The 17,408-nt window shown below is 44.5% G+C and overlaps 1 protein-coding gene across 12 annotated transcripts in view; it reads right to left on the bottom strand.

Moving 5' to 3' along the window:
* Positions 1-4,425: 4,425 nt before the first annotated feature.
* Positions 4,426-17,408, bottom strand: part of dab1a (DAB adaptor protein 1a) — a 156,544-nt gene continuing 143,561 nt past the window's right edge. For 11 of the 12 annotated variants that reach the window (XM_036141443.1, XM_036141441.1, XM_036141447.1 and 8 more), the window contains 5 exons: positions 15,634-16,040; positions 13,604-13,799; positions 13,376-13,524; positions 11,983-12,079; positions 4,426-6,902 (listed from right to left, as the gene is read on the bottom strand). In XM_036141443.1, coding sequence (XP_035997336.1) covers positions 11,999-12,079; positions 13,376-13,524; positions 13,604-13,799; positions 15,634-16,040 — 833 coding nt within the window. In that variant the 3' untranslated portion in view covers positions 4,426-6,902; positions 11,983-11,998. The remainder of the gene's footprint in view (positions 6,903-11,982; positions 12,080-13,375; positions 13,525-13,603; positions 13,800-15,633; positions 16,041-17,408) is intronic. The other variant, XM_036141444.1, reaches the window with a different exon arrangement.

Here is a 17,408-nt window from a genome sequence, read left to right as displayed (position 1 = left end):
CGGAGGACTATCTCAAAAAACAGGGCTTGGCTAATCTGAAACTACCTGTGTGGCCAGGCGCCATGGTAGGAGCGAAGTGAGACTATTTCTATAAACTGTAACAGGAAATGGAAAAAGGCGTGCCAGCGCTGCTACTGCTGATGCCATGCAGTGACAAATATAACTCCTTTCTTACATATTTTACATTCTATCTTACCTTACTATCTTTTATCAAGATTTTAAAGAAGAGATGTCTGCTTTTCAGCTCTCCCTTTTCATACTGAAATCATTCAGTTGGGCTCTAAATAAAGTGGAACTGCTTTGGTATGAATTATTTCTTTATTTACCCTTTTATTTCCCCTTTTTTCCCCCGTTCTGAGGTGCGTCTGACAGCAGCTCGTTTTGGTACGGTCTCTTTAAATCTAAACAAGGACCCTGCCCCCCTCCAGGTCGCAGAGAGTGTTCCACTTCACCTTGTTTGGCCATTTCAAAGATTCAAACATTCTTTATTGTCACCGCGTGTTACCACGGTTAAATTTCTTTTTGGATACTTCGGCTAAGAGTATACATAGCAGACAACAGGCTATGAACAAATGTTACGTTTTTTTTTTCCTTCACCTTATAGCATTCAAAAGATTAAAAAATATAAGAAAGATCAAAAGTTTGTATCAGAGTCTGGGGGCTTTGATATCAGTCCCTTCACTAGTGGTATGAGCCATGTTACATGGATTAGTTTTCCTTCATGAGTCACACGTAACAAATGACGAGGTAATGAGGTGCTTTTAGTGCAATGACTTGAAGCTTCATTTCCATAAATGTGCATTTAGATATTCCTAGAGAGATATTCTAGAGAGAGCAAAATGGACAACAATAGTAAAGTGATTTAAACATATGATGGACTATCATATATTTAACGTTAGAATAGTATGCTGGGGGACGGTGTAATAAACAACCAAACATTTTGACTTGTCTACTTGTAGCTTCGGCACCCTTCAGCCTGGACTACAAAATTGCTCCAAGAAATAAAAATGCCAGTTTCGCAACCGTGGATGGCTGGACCTCTATGACCTTGTTCAGCAGTTCTGTCACTTAATTGTTCATAAAACATAATAGAGAACAGAGAAAACTGAACCGCTTGAAAATTGTGATCCAAATGCAGCTTTATTCGCCAAGTTTCTGGGCATAAACAACGAATTTGACTCCGGATTCCAACGCTCGCATCGTGCAACAGGAACACAGGCATACAAGTAACAGCAACCAGAACAGCAACTACAATCTATAACAGAAAAATACATTGTTCAGGGGAAAAAAGTAACACCAGGGCAATATGTACAGGAGATTTTTTTTCCCCACAGCAGAAAATCTGGCTACCCTGACTGTAAAATATCACAGCCTGGGGAGAGGAACCGGCTCTGTGTGGGCTTGTTTTAGCCATCAGCACTCTGTAGCAGCGACGTGAAGGAAGGGATAACCTGCGGCTAGGATGAGTTGGGTCAACAGCTACTTTAGCTGCTCTTTTACCGGCCCTGGACCCATACAGGCCATGAACGGACGGAAGGTCAGTCCTGATGATCCTCTCTGCAGCTCTAACTGTGACCTGCTACTGCCAGTCGTTCAGGAAAGCCGTTATGCCACTGAGAGCGGGGTGAGCTTCTGGTGGAGGACGTCAGGGTTGATCGTGTTAAAGGCCGAGCTGAAGTCTCCAAACAGAATCCCTGCGTATGTCCCTGGATGGCCGAGTTGGCCAAATTCAACTTTTCTGCACTCCTACAGACCCCAAGTACACAACAAAAATGTATTTAGGGATAAAAAAAACGCAGACTTTGACTGATGACCCCTATTAAATTGGTGTGATGAAGCGTAAGAAACTCTAGCTTGTTTCAGACATTTGGATATTTAATATCTAAATCATCTTTATTTAACCATGACTGTGCACAATCAAGCAATGTGATTTCAGAAAGAGCGCTCACAGCTAAGCAGACATTTAGTAAACATACATAAACAGTATGCCTGTTTTATGTAGGGAAAAGAAAAAGGTAGTCATTAGTTGTGAAAGTGGAATATACTTTGTTTTGTTTTAATAGCTGTGTAGCCAACTAATCAGGCTGAAAGGGGTTCATCAGAGAGACAGCCTGGGGGAAGAAATTGTCTCTGTGGTGGCTGGTTTCTGCAAATAGCACTCTGTGGCGCCGAGCTGAGGGCAAAATAAATATATAAATCAATAAATTAAATGTCAATATTACTAATGCTAAAATTAAGAAGCATTATCAATAAATAAAAGCGGAGGACATTTGACCTTTCTGTAAAATGTAACAACACCTCCACATTTATTTTAGGTTAATATGACCAACATCACACTTTAAAGGAGCGTCGCCCTGGTCGAATCTCAGACATTTAGTCTGGTGTGCTTCTCACTTTATAAGTAAGGGTGAACACCATGGTGAAACCAAACCAAGATAAAAAGGTTATATTATGGGAGAGAGTTTTAAAGAGGTCTCAAAAGAAGTTGAAATTAGCCATTCGGCTGGACGGAAAAGAGACAACTGACAGCGTGCCCAAAACTTGGCCAGCCAGATGTGTAGCAGCATTGGTTTTAGCCAATCAGGGTTTCAATTTAACGTAAGCATCAGACGTCAAGAGAAACTACAAGGTAAGCTAGTCAAGGCACTTCTTGCTGTTCTTCTTTCAAAGTTGAAATCGTGGATTCTGACAAAACAGCTAAAATAGCAGCAGCTATGCATGCGTCCTCCTGCACTGCCATGTTCATGTTGCTTCGGCTCAACCACTGCTGACATCGCATCGGTAGGTCCCGAGACTGCACAAGTTGAACTTTTAAGGGAGGAAAGTGGTGGATTTTCACAGACACAGTCCCACCTCACTGACACAGCTGAACCTGTAGGGAATGGACGTGGAGATAATGGACTCTTACAGTCAGATGGGTGTTCACCTTAACAATAAACTGGACTGGAGTCACAACACTGATGCTCTTTACAGGAAGGGTCGGAGCAGACTCTACCTGCTGAGGAGGCTGAGGTCTTTTTTCAAGTTTAAAGGTCGCTCCTGAAGACTTTCTTTAACTCTGTGGTGGCATCAGCCATTTTCAGTTGTGTGGTTTGTTGGAGCAGCAGCTTTTCTGTAGCTGAGAGGAAGCAGCTGGATAAACTCATTGGTTGGGCAGTTCTGCTTGGGATGGCCCCTGGATCCAGTGCAGGTGGTGGGAGACAAAAGAACTGTAAGAAACATCACATTACTGATGGACTATGTCTGCCAGGCCACGCATGGAGGTGTTGCTTTCAGGCATAGACTGCTGCACCCTAGATAATCTAAGGAGTGCTTCCACAGGTCGTTCCTCTGTGCTGCTGTTAGAAAACTAACAAAATAATAATAATAACTCAATGACTGTTTATATTATGCCAATGGTTGCACAGGCCCTGATCCGATCATTAATCGTTTACACTGTTTCCCAGATTCTAAGGTAACTTGCACATGCCTTATCTACTTCGGGATGCTGCTTCACTATAATGCATGTTGCATGTTATATTATCGTGTGTTCTGTAAATAAACTGGAGTCCTGCATATTTCATCTTATTTTTACATAAGCATGCCATATCAATCATTGTGCAATATTTACTCTGGTATTTACTTTTATCTTCTATTGTTGGACCTTCTTTGGAGATAACTTTAGATTACACTAGTTTGTTCTTTCTTTCTTTCTTTCTTTCTTTCTTTCTTTCTTTCTTTCTTTCTTTCTTTCTTTCTTTCTTTCTTTCTTTCTTTCTTTCTTTCTCTTTTCATTGCTAATAATTGTGTGTAACTGTCTGTGTGTCTTGCCACTGTCACACCTGCATTTTCTCATTGTGGGACAATTAGAGGAAGTCTTATTTTCCTTGGATGGATGAATCTAGAACTGAATCACGTGGAGACCAGATCAGAGGGCATGTTTGGCACACAGCAAATACATCATTAGCAACTCAGCTAATCCACCATGAAGTCTATGTATCACAGGCTCTTTAGGGAAAAGTGACACAATTTACAAAAACAAATAAATGGGGCCAACGGCGTGACAATAGTGCAAACCATCCCAGCAAATCCCCCAAGGACTGGCTGAGAGCTAAGCTGGGCAGAGTCAAAGGTGTCCAGATCTTTTTCCTTTAAGCGGGTATGTTTGCAAGGCACTGCAAGCTGGAAGGAAAGGGTAGGATTTCTGGGGTCCTTGTTTTGCGCTTGCATGTTAATAAAGCTTGTGACAGCTTGGATCAAGGATTGCCTGTGCAGCAGATTGTGACAGGCCATTAAAACAGTGTTAAATTACAACCCAAATGCCGTGGCACTTGCTTAATAGTAACTAAAGACACACTGGGGGTCACCTCTGGCAGACACACCCCATTAGGCTCATTCTACCCCGCTCAAACACACCAAAAGTCAGAGGCAATAAAAAGACATATGAATCATTTGGGGAGAGTTTATTTGTAACAGGTAATAATACATGGTGGAATACATAAATCAAGATAGAACCCAAAGAAAATCATCTAAAAACCCACTGTAGAATGTCATATTCAATAAAGATAAAAATAATGCTTCAATTTACATTAAGAAAGTGTTAGCTGAGGTAAAGTTAAAATAGGTCTAGAAATGTTATGTACTCAAACAGCGACGGTTCCCTTTATTAATTCAGCTTCTTTCCTCCCCTTCTAGCAGTGTCAAAGTTTGCACGTTATTTAATATCCTAGTCCAAAAGAGTTTTAGTGGCGTGGGGACCCTGGCCATAAAATAGGGATATACTGGCATCACAGTTAATGAAGCTGCAGAAGGGGGATGTTACAGTGGGAATCTGGCACCGGACCAACAGGCGACGGATGTAGGAGACAGACACGCCGACGGCGAGTCGGTGGGGCTGTGGCTGCTGCCTGCAAAACGGTGAGTGTTCTGTGGTGGCCAAACACAAATCGCGGGAGCTAAGATGCTTCGGACATAAAGGTAATCTGCAGTGACGGGACCTCAGAAGACAAAGTGGGGGCGCACCGCGTGGCTGAAGAGCTGGAGTCACCGAGCGACTCATTTGAAGAGCGGCACAAAAACGAAGCAGCGCATGGCGCTGAAGCTGCAAAAGAAGCAAAGCAAACGGGAAAGAAACTAGCAGTGCTTTGCAAAAATATTCACAACACAGGATGTTTTCACATTTTGTCATGTTGCGACCTCAAATCTCAATGTATATTGGGGGGAAATCAGCACAAAATGATGCATGGATGTGGAAGGAGAGGGTGACACTGTTTTCGGTTTCTACTAATAAAAACCTGACAGATGAGGCACGGATTTGCATCAGGCTCTCGTCTCCTTTAGTTGGACCATTTTACTAATTAGTTAACTTCTTTCCAGGAAACTGACTTTTGACAGCAATTGGTTGCACCACATTGTGGTTGAACACAAATGCACGCCTCACCTTTCAGATTTCTATAGTCACAAAACAAAAAAACGCATGTAACCTTTTCCTTCCTTCCTCATCAAATCCCAACAAAATACATCAAAGTTTGTGGCTAGAACGTGACAAAATGTTAAAAAATGTGAGGTTCATGAATACCCCTGCAAGGCACTGTGTGTCGGTATTGCTTGGGTTAACATTTAAGTGTTTGCATAACTGAAGCCTTCCTATTTTATGGCACAGACGTCCAGTGGACAAGATGGGTGTTGTTCTCATTATTTACAAAATGAGTTTGGCAAATCAACGATCGGATGCCTTAAAGCCATGTTGACTCTATATTTCCCATAGAGCTGACCCCGTCGGCTTGATTGACTTAGAAAATAAAAATTAAATTTTTCTGCTTGATCTCTCTTTTTTCTTTTTAAATCATTATTGTACAAAAGCTATAGAGAATGAAGAGTTCAATCACAGAATCTGTTTAAACTTGCAACTCTTCCCTCCCAGGGTCCGTTCCTCCACCAGTGGTCTGGTTGTCTGGCCTCTGCGCCTCTGTCTGCCAGCAGAGACGTTTGGCAAATTACTGCGTGTATGGATGTTACACAAGGTGTGGCATGGCTGTGTGTGTGTGTGCATGTGTGTGTGTGTGTGTGTGTGTGTTTGAGTGTAGGCTCACTGTTGTGTGCAAAGGATGCGTGGAGTTGGGGTGTGAGTAGCTCCCAGAGAGTCTGATTCTGCATAGTGATCCAGCAGACACTCACAAGCAAGGGGTAGAAAACACCCAAATCAATCATCCAACCAATCAGAAGCAGTGATCCCCGGTAGCAGGCCATCCCCGAAAGGACCGCTAATCGTCTAGGCACCTTCCGAGGTGATCGCCTTGCTATACGGATGCAGGTTCTGTCCGTGTGTGTGTGTGTGTGTGTGTGTGTGTGTGTGTGTGTGTGTGTATATGTGTCACAAACAGGGAGGCACTGCTTGACTCAGTCTCCTCTAGGCAGCAGAGTCTCTGGCCAGACGCGATAGGCAGAGGAAAGGGTGTGAGAGCGACGCAAGGAGGGAGGGAGGGAGGGAGGGAGGAAAGGAGGGAGAGGAGTGGCTCGTGTCCGTAAGGCTGGGTGTGAGTCGCTGAAGGGAGAGGCGAGAGGAGCGGAGACGAGAGCTGGACCTGTCTTGGTGATGGATGTCCCTCCTGCCTGTGGAGAATGAGGGGGCTCTCTCCTCTTAGGAGGAGGAGAGACTGCAGAGAGGAGGAGGAGGACTGTGGGAGTGTTGAAGCTCCTCCAGGGAGGTTGTTAGCAGGAAGAGAAGATGAAGGGCTTGGCCAGGCGGGGATGTGCCAGACATGCACACACACACACACACACACCAACACACACGCACACACACACGCTCAGAGGTAAAGGGTTCTCCTCCTGTTCGCTCAGTGCTGGTCAGGTCTGTCTTCCTGGGTATCGCTTTATTTCTTCCCCTTGTTTATCTGGGCGTAGAGAGGGTCCTTCCCCTTCTGTCAATGAGAGAGCACAAAATCAGCCACATTCTTCTCTGTTAATGCCGAGCTGTGGATTTAACGTCTGGCCTCTGCACTCCTCCTGCATGCAAAGCGCGGTCCGTGAGCCGCAAACATCATAAATGCACAAGCCACGACAGGTGCAACCCAGAGCTGCAGGGGTTTGTCAGCTGTCGTACCTAGAGCCCACCACCAGGGGCCAGTAGCACACTGCCCCAAAAAAAAACAAAAAAAAAACGACATTCAGTCAGTTTTTCCGTCACTTACCCAAGCTTTTCTTAAATATATGTGTGTGAGTTATTGTTTCAGTGTGTCACTGCGCACTGACATACATGTTCGCTCCTTCCTCAGGCTCCCCCCCAGGACTAAAACGAATCAGAGGTATAAACCAATGCCTTGAAAGACCAGTTATGACTCATCATGTCTGAATCTCTCTCCAACTGAGCCAGAGGACAACAGTGCAGGGATGGAATACCCTGCAGCCAGAGCACCAAGCCCCGCTGCACACTGTTCACAACGGGGCGGTTATTACCGCACACATAATTACAGCCAGTCATTCTATCCGCCGTACTGGCAGCTTGATCTGAGGCTGGCCTATTATATTGGACTGCTCCCTTTCAGAGAGGAGAAGAGGTTGGAGTCCAACCGTAGCCTCCCTGTGAGGAGGCAGTAGATGCTCGTACCGTGTGGTGACGTGCAAAACTGTTCACGTGCCAGTTTCCCATTTGGTTATGATACAAACACCAAATATTAGCACTTTATGTTAAAGCACAACGTGCAAAGTAGTTCAGACGAAGGGAAACGTTGGGTTTTTATTTTGTTTTTACAAAACAAATCTGTTAAAATTGGATCTAAATACAGTATATTTAGATCCTCTAAACCATTACTCTGCAGAAGCATCTTTCTTTGTAATTTCAGCTGCAAGTCTTACATCTACCAGCTTAGCACACAGAGAGATTTTTTTCTAAACATACATCCTTGCAAAATACCTCAGACTGAGTCACATGGGATGGAGGGCACCTGTGAACATCCGTTTTCAAGTCTTGCCACAGATTCTCAAGTGGATTTAGGTCCGGACTGTGATGGGACTGTTCCAACAAACAAATATGTCTCGTTCTAAACCATCTTATTGTTTTTGCAGCCCCCCGCATGATGCTGCCACCCCCGTGTTGCACCATGGGGTCGCTATGTTCAGCCTGGTGAGCATTTTTTTTTTTTTGTTTCTACGCCTAGGATTATACATAGTGGCAAATAAACTTCAATTTTGATGTTATTTGACCTGAGGACCTTTTTCCAGATGTTTGTTCCCTGTGTAGCCTGAAGTAACCTTGAACTGAAACCTCTCTTTCGCCCTTTCAACAATGGTTTCCTTGTCTTCACTCCGTCATTGAGGCCTGATTATTAGTGCACAGATTCTGACATCTGAGCAGTGGATATCTGCAGCTCCTCCGGAGTTGCCATGGTCTTGCAACATATCTGAATAATGCTCTCCTGTCAGTTTAGGAGGATTAACTAATCAGTTCTAAATGCAAATGCTTTGACTTAATTTTGTAAAGTGGTATCAAATTAAAGGTGCTTAACAAAAGCTTGCTACACTTTTCAGACTTTTATTGTAAAACTTTCGAAAACCACGTATACAACTCCTGCCGCTTCACAATTATGTGCAACTTTGTGTTGGTCTGTCACATGAAACCCTAATAAAATACATTGAAGTTTGTAAGATGCAGAATTGAGAAAAAGGTTCAGAGAGTTGGAAAACCTTTGCAAGGCACTGCATTGTCAGGTGATAATGAGGACGTCTACATTTATAGACATCTGTCATTTCTTTACATTTTACTTTGAAGGTGAAGTTCCCGCTTGTTCTTGAGCAACAAATAGTCTGTGGGTCTTGGTGCATCTGTGCTGTGTTTACACAGGACACGCAACCTACTGTAAGAATTTTATTTTATTTTTGATTGATGCTGGAATGAGTTATTCCAGCTTTAACCCGATTTTATAAAATCCTCTGCACTACATGCTGATATGGTAAAATACAAAGATTACATCAAGACGGGGGCAGAGGACCTATCAAAGTCCTAAGGCAAACATTAAAAGACCTTCAGAAACCCTAAAGACAAGCTGACATAGACCAGGAAAAAAGGTGAAATAGGAAGAAACAAGACGTCATTCAGGAAGTTTGCACTTTAGCTGCTCTGGAAAGTTACTGTTGATGTAGAAATATAAAACCAAGCATCCATTTTTTTTCCTGTCTATTGTATGGGTTTGTTTTATTTGCAGGGGAATAAAAAGCTTTGTGCAAAAAAAAAAAAAAAAAAAAAAAGAATGCATTCGATTGCAGATAGTAGAAAATTGCACAAAATGTAAAGAATACATGAAAATACTGAAAGAACAATCTAACAAAATCCTCCCTTATCGAATGCTTTGCTCCCACGCTCACACAGCAGCCGTGTCCGAGGCCGGGACGCCAACCTTGGCTGTGAATGTAGCAGCGGCCACGGCCAGGCAGTCAGCAGAAAGTAGCTGCCTGCAGCCCTGAGAGAAGTGACAGAGAGGCTGAGACAAGCAGTGACAGCAAGCACACACTTCACGCTCAGCCAATGCACCACAGCCACCGCCCCGCAGCGTCGCCTCGCATCTACCCGGTGCTGCCAGGCGAGGCCACTTCATCCCCGGCCAAGACGCGGGGGGTGGGAGGGGGGTTGGATGGGTGGGCTCGGCGGAGGAATGAGTGATGTTCTTGTGTGGCACAACCCGGAGGCCAAGGTGTCTGATCTGGCTACTTGTGTGTGGCGTCGGGATCTGTGAGATTTTATCAGCGAACCGTGGAAGCTGGCCATTTCCCGGTAGAGACTTAGAGAGCGTTCGCTGGCCATGATGAGAAGACCCGAGAAAAAAAAAAAAAAAAAAAAGCCTGCGCCGCCAGGAAAGAAAGATAGCCTGAACACATGTCAGCTGGAGCGGCTTTGGCGGGAGGGTGGGGGTGGACGCGGCTTTTGGCTCCTGTGCGAGCACAGGTGGCGAAAGTATCAATCACAGGTGTGCCTGTCTGGGGAATAGCTAAGTCTATTGGACAGGTGTTTGTTTGGGTAGATGTCTAAAGTCGACGCGATTGAGCAAGTAAACACCATATGGGAGCGGCGCCACTGGACCAAAGCGGTCCCACCTACCGCAGAAGAAGAAGTAGTAGAAGAAGAAAGCCCCCAGCAATAAGAATCAAGTTTGAGCCAGATTCAGTGCTCAGAACCCCACATCCACCTGCTGCCCTGCAGCTTACAGACCCTCTGAGTATGAGGACGTGGGCCAACAGGGGGGGGGGAGGCATGCTGCTCAGCCAGCCCTCCTCCTCCTCCTCCTCCTCCTCCTCTGGAATCAGAAGGCACTTCAGGGCTTCTTCTGCTTTAATTAATGCCAATTATATGGGGCTAGTCATTAATCTTGGCACCCAAGTATTAGCTGATGAAAACAAAACCATTCGATTTTTCCCAGTGTGAGTGCCAGCAGCTATCATTAAGGAGCCACTGTTGAGAATTGTGTGGGTGAGGACGCCGGGTGGGGAGGCAGGGATCAAAATGGCTCTCCTCTTTGGAGTATGTGTGGGTCTCTCTCTCTCTCTCTCTCTCTCTCTCTCTCTCTCTCTCTCTCTCTCTCTCTCTCTCTCTCTCTCTCTCTGTGACTTATTAAATAAGCGTGCTGCACCTCCACATGGTCCCGACTGAAATTTCCAGCCAATGCAAGATTATTTTAGCTTATCTATATTAGTTACGTCACTTTGCAGCGGCGAGCATATGACCTCTTAGATTACATATATAATTCATAGAATGTCGGCTCAGATCACGATTTTCCCGGAGCCAAGAATCTAAGATTAACATATTGTGCTGAAATCCTTGCAGATGAAGCTGCTCATTGAAGTGCACGCTTTCTGATTAGCTGTCACACTGTCTTTCCCAGGTAGACGCGCGCTATTTAAGGATGTGGGGGTGAAATCGGGACACGACGGGAGCACAATGGCAACGGCATTTATGCACAGTAAGGTCCTTACAAATTTTTTATCAAATATTACACATACTGATACTGTGAGACAAATCTAGTCTCACACAGCATCTACAAACCTTAAACTTTCTCCAGTTTTGTCATTTTATAACCACTACAATGCATTTTACGTCACAGACCGACACAAAGTACAGCATAATGACGCTGTAGGTTGAACATGATCTGACAATAAAATAATCTTAAAAGAATGATATGTATTTGTTCAGAGCTCACTAAGTCAATGCCATGTAGGACTAAATCGTGTCTTTTTCAGCATGTTTCCACCAGTTTTGCACGTCTAGACTGAATTTCTTTTTTCCTTAACATATTCTTAATTGCGAAATAGCTCAAGTTCACTTGGATTAGATGGAAAGTACCTCTGGACAGTGATTGCTGCAGTCTTGACAGGTTTGTAGCGTGTCAGTAAGGTTTTTTTTTTTGTTTTCTGATAATGGACTGAACAGCTCTGAGTGACACGTTTAAAGCTTGGCAAATTGTTTCATGAGTTAAGCCTGCTTTAAACTTCTCCACAACTCCATCCCTGACTTGTTCTCTCACAAACCTTCACAGAACAGCTGCATTTATCCACAGCTTAAAGGGGACAAAGTTGGGCTCTTTTTATCCTTTTTCTTTTTTTTTTACAAACTTTTTTTCTGCTCCTTTGACAAAGTCAAAGGAGCAGAACACAGATTGTATGCCTTATAGCTACTTGGTGTTTGTCTGTCAAGAAAACCCATTATATGATAGTTTATGGTTGTAATGTGGAAAAATGTCTAAATGTTCAATGGTTATGTGCGCACTGCGCACCGAGAGTCCACACTGAATAAGGATGCGCTGCAAAATGGAAATCATTGATGGACAATCACACGAATGACTCAGCACTCAATCACGGGTTTTGTGCCAGCACAGAAAAAAAGCATCAAGAAATACAACCAAGAAGTAAAAAGATGCAGGTGGGAGGTGTGACATGCAAAAAGAAGAACAGATAGTTGCAGAGAAACTGAGGGGGAGGAGTGATAGTGAAGGCTGAGGGGGGGTTGATACCTACCCTGCCCTGCTGCTATCTAGCTCCCAGCCTCGGGACTGGCCTGTTCTGGGCTGGGCTCTGCTGTCTCACTGGGGCAGGGTGACCCAGACGCACACGCCTAAAGACAAGAGCAAGGGGCGGAAGGAGGAAGAGGGAGGTGAAAGTGACAGAGGGAAATAAGAGAAGGAAAGAGCAGACAGAGAAGAATAAATCGGAGGGACCGAAAAGACTGTTAAAGACTACGAGAAGACAGGAAGCAAAGATAAAGGTTTTAGCACTCTGCAGGAGAAAAAGAAAAGACAGATTGTCCCCTTTCTCAGAAACATCATTTCAAATGCACACAAACAAGACACTCATGCACACACTCGTTTACAGTGGTCAATTATAGAGGCCTCTATGGAGTTAGCCTCATTGATCCCGCGCTAAAACACTCCTGCTTTTTACACCTCGCCCCGCTGAGATCCAGGCGCCGTTTCTCTGCGTTGGCGCCATCGTTCCTGTCCTCTTTTCTCCCTCCATAACCTTTTCACTGCACTCACTCAGTGCTGCCCCCGGTACACACGTCTGCCTTTTTTTTTTTTTCTCCCTGTCCTGTTTTCGGATTGGGGTTGTGTAAAGGCTTATGTGTGTTATTTAGGCCCGGTGACATTTCCAACAGCGTGAAAGTCCATCTTTTTTTCAATAATAGCTGGACTGGAGGCATAAAAGTAATGTTTCTCGCCCGGAGAGTGGAAAGCAGGAGAGAAAGAGAGAAGAGATGCAAAGCATGAGCGAAACAGAGAAGAAAAGTCGACGCAGGAGAGAAAAATCGAAGGGAAAGGAGTAAAAGCTCGTTTCTTGGAAGGTCAGAGATTCTTCTCTCTTCTTCTTTAGCCTTTCCTACTTTTATATCATGGGTTAGGGTGAAACAACGACTATTAATTGGCCCGGTAAAAGGGCTCCTCCTCCTCCTCCTCCTCCTCCAGCGTCCTACCAGAGATGAACCTGTCTGTTTAGAAGTGGTGATGTATGGACGCTACCTGGCTGATATTAATAACAGCTTAATGATGTCTCTGACAATTCCACCGGCTAATTTAACGCTGTGTTGACCACGCACACACACACACACACACTCACACACACACACACACACACGCACACACACACACACACACACTCACACACACACACACACATTCCTGGGCACGCCACTGCTTCCATCCCTGCATTAAACCACGTTTGATGTGCATTTTTACGTGCACTGACACAAACATGCGTTCATCGAGCGACACGGCAGCGTCGGCCCCCTAATCAGCCAGAGTGATTACCTGGCCCGCCAACACTGCAGCAGGGGCTATTTATCAATGCACATTAACACGCTGTGTAGGTTATAGCAGCATTAGAAGGGACTTCTTAAAGGTGTACACACACTTACCGCATCCTCCTCCCCGCTGCGACTGGGGCTGCCCTCCGCCTCACCGAATGAGTCATCCGTTGGGGGGTCAGTGGCATCTGTGGGGGGGTCGCTGACATGAGAGGCTGAGGACTTGGATGGGGAGCTCTGCCTTGGGGCCGGAGTGGGAGCTGCAGAGTAGGACAGAAATGTGTTAGGTTTGCAACATGGTGCCGGGTGACCGGCAGAGGAAGGACGGTTGGCGCTCACGAGAGTTGGTGGACGGCGTCGTGGAAGTAACCGGCGTCAGGTTCATTTGGGAGATGTCAAAGTCGTCACAGTCGTCCGTGTCCTGGGCGGTGCCCACACGGCTGAAGTAAGAGCTGAATGCCTCTGAGGTTCCTGCTAAACTGGGCTGATCGCCCTTCTTGGACGGCATGGCGGGCGGCTTCGCTAGCTGGAAATCCTGAAAGCACAGGAAGGATCCGGTCAGCGGAAACAGGTTACGGTGACGTCCAGGTTTTAAATGTCACTTTCTGAAGATGACCAAAGTGTTCAGATGTAACCTGATTTCAGCTGTGATACGTCTAATCATGACGTCTAGGGGCAGCCTGAATAAGGTCTTTTCTATTTTGAGTCCGCAAAAGCCATCTAGATAAGGTTCAGCATGGGACAAAGAATCCTTTATTTAACATCAAATAAAAAAAAAAAACATTAGTTTGTTGGAGAATATGATTAGCGAGTTTCATTCTTCAAGGTTCATATAAATGTGTTATGTCCAAAGTCCGTGATATTCCAAACTCAAACTTTTCAGTCCATTTGTGCCCTTTTTTAAATTTTAAAAAAGCCCATATCAGTTATTGCAGATATTTCTACAGAGATTTGGCTTTGAATTTAAACCCGAAAGAAATGTAATGGAGAGAGAAGCAAAGAACCAGAAGGAATGAAGAAAAGTAGGGATGGAAGAAGGAATGTGCGGGGGGGGGGGGGGGGTGGAGGAATAAAGGAAGGATACAAGAAATATTGGATGAATGAATGCAACATTTAGAGAATGGAACAGCAACAGAATAATGTCTAAGAAACACAAAGATTTACATATATAAACTTCTCCAGACACGGGAATTACTTAAAATGTCTCCACTTTTCCAGGCTGTGTAGGAAACATTATTCTTGCCTGCAGTTTTGCAAAGGACTAGAACTCAGCTATGTGATGCAGCATAAACAAGAACAAGAAAAACATGGAATAGAAAAGAAGCTAATAGTAAAAAAAATAAAAATAAAAACAAAAACATTTCCGGTAAGAAGTTTCAATACTCATCATGGACTTTAATGTTATAATCATTTTGGGCTTTGATTGTAAGAATTGGCTGCATAGATTAGAACTTATTGAGGATTTTCTCGAGTCAAAATTACACAAACATGCTCAGATATTTCCTGGACGTCTTGACAAAATTGTTTTCATCAGAGGGTGGCAGTTTGTGTCAGACGTTGACATCTAGGCACAAATGGTTTGATGTTTCAACAACATAATCATCCAAAACAATTGGCTGACATGTCTGGACGGTCCCTGAGCTCAAACCGGTCAAACATTCAGGACTGTGCTTAAAGTCTGTTCCAGGGAACAAAACAAATGTATATACACTCCAACAATTCTGCCAAGAACAATGGTCAAACATCCAGATAAGATTTCTAGCAGAAACCAAAAAATGAGTAAATAAAACCATGTGCCTAAACTTGCCAAATGGCCATTTATCCAAATACTTTGGAGCATGGATTTCAGCATGTATAGACAGTCATATTCAAAAAAAATTGAATATGGGTGCCAATGAGGCTCATTTGTCAGATTAAGAGTACCTTTTGAAAATAATGATCAGTTTGATGTAATATTCTAATCTAAAATGTTGTGTTTTCATTATATGTAAGCAAAGAATCATCATTATTAACAGCAAAAAAAAAATGGCTTTAAAACATCAGTCTGTGAGTAACTAATCTATGTAATGTGTTTACCTTTAATAGTCAATTGGGCTACTGAAACAACCTGACTTTTTGATAATATTCAAATTTATGGAATATGACTGTGTATATAATGTAGATCCCATGCAGATTAGAGAAAATTCTCAAAATATTTTAAACCTTTAAAACTTAATTCTGTCTTAAAATTTATTAAAATGATATGCTGTTTAATCTTCCCACCTTCAAAAGGAGAGTTTGAACGCATGAATAAAAAGCTGAAAACGAATAACATTCATACCTACGAGCACTTCTGACTGGAACTAGTATTGCATTCATCTGCACCCCACCTTGAACATCTCCTTGCCGATCTTCTTAGCCCCGTCTCCGTGCTGCGGACTCGACGAAGCCGACGGGGACGGGGCCGAAGCGCCGGCCCCCGCGCCTGACTGGCACTCGCCGGCCGGAGTCATGGCCGTGACAGGGGTGAGGGTCTGGAACATGGCAGCGGGCAGAGTGCCCACAGGCTGGGCTGGGAGGTAGGCTGTCGGGGAGAAGGCTCCAGCTGCCATGGCGGCCCACTGCTGCTGGGTTGCGGGGAAGATGTTCGCCTGGCCCCAGATCAGAGGCTGCCCGCCCGGCAGCACCTGGGCTACGGCGCCGAGAGGAGACTGGACCCCGAAGGCTAGCGGCGTCTGGGCAGCGAACGCCTGCTGGGACCAGTGGCCCGGAGGCACGGCTCCCATCGTCACGTAACCTAGGAGCGGAGATTTGTCAAATGACAAAGCATTGTTTCATTTTTCATTTATCTTTTATAATATGAGAAAGTAAGAGAAGGCACTCCAGAGGAGGATATGATTAGAGCACCCACATATGGTGCTTCTCCTCTGCGCACAAACCCACAAAGATAATAAGACATGCATCACCAGAGAGCGCTGCCCTACTTCTGCCTGCAGCTAACGCCGAGCCTCTTAATGGTCATGGTGAACTATAATAATTACCTCCAGAATGAGGCAGAGTCATTATGAAAAGGCAGAGCACAACGCAGCCTCATTAAAATCACTCAAACTCATCAGCAAAAAGGTACTTCTTATTACACACTCGCTAGTTCGCAGCTTCTGCTCTCTGGTAGTTAACTACGGGAGGGGAGGTTGACATTTACCCTCGGCCGCTCCGACACATGCACAGAGCGCTGACCAAGAGGCGAGGACAGGATTGGTAGTGAAAAGCGAGGCCATGGAAAAGACTTTGCACCCCTTTAACTTTCCCACATACGGTCATAGAACATGTATTTTAATTTGATTCTATGTGGAAGCAAAATTACACAGGGCTCTCAATTTTTTTTTTCCTTTACAAATGAAAATCTAAAAACTGCAGATTGTATTTGTATCGAACCGCTGTGAATCGATGCATTTTAGAACCACTGTTCTCTGAAATTACAGCTTCGAGTCATTCGGAGCATGTCTCCCTCAGCTTTTCGTAAGCTAACACTTTTCGCCAATTCTCCCCCCCCCCCCCCCCCCTTCCACCCCACTATTGTACTGCTTTCAAATTTTCCCTGAATTTTCCCATCTTCAGAGCAGCTCTGATGAGTTTTCCGGTCCCTGCTGAAGAAAAGTGTCCCCACAGCATGATGCTGCCACTATCCTGCTTCAGAGTCAAGATGGTGTGTTGGGGGTGATGCTCGGTTTTATTTAGGAACATCAATGTAAAGAGGTTGCATAGTTTTCAGAGTGTCATCCTTCTTCTTCAGCTCCACCATTATGTGCTACTCTGTGTTGTTGTACCACATAAAATCACACCACAACAGACGGGAGCTTGTAGATGTAAAGAGACCCATCTTCACTTCCGTCTTCTCATGTTTTGTAACTGCTTTCCTCCGACCACCCCCAGCCGCCCCAGCCTCAGGTAAATCAGCAGCAACGGAGGCGGCAAGCTAATAAAGCATTTCATATTCGACACACAGCCGACTCCACCTTTCCTCCAGTATCCCGTCATCTGCATTTCAATTCCGTTCCCTCTCTGTTTATTCCAACAGACCCCCCCTCCCGTTCTCTAACCCCTCTGTCCTCTGCATCCTAATACCTCTGACTTTACAAGTTCCTCCTTATCTCTCTAAATGTTT

This window comes from Fundulus heteroclitus, chromosome 9 (genome assembly GCF_011125445.2).
Source record: "Fundulus heteroclitus isolate FHET01 chromosome 9, MU-UCD_Fhet_4.1, whole genome shotgun sequence".
NCBI lineage: Eukaryota > Metazoa > Chordata > Actinopteri > Cyprinodontiformes > Fundulidae > Fundulus > Fundulus heteroclitus.
This window is presented reverse-complemented; position numbering and strand designations above follow the sequence as displayed.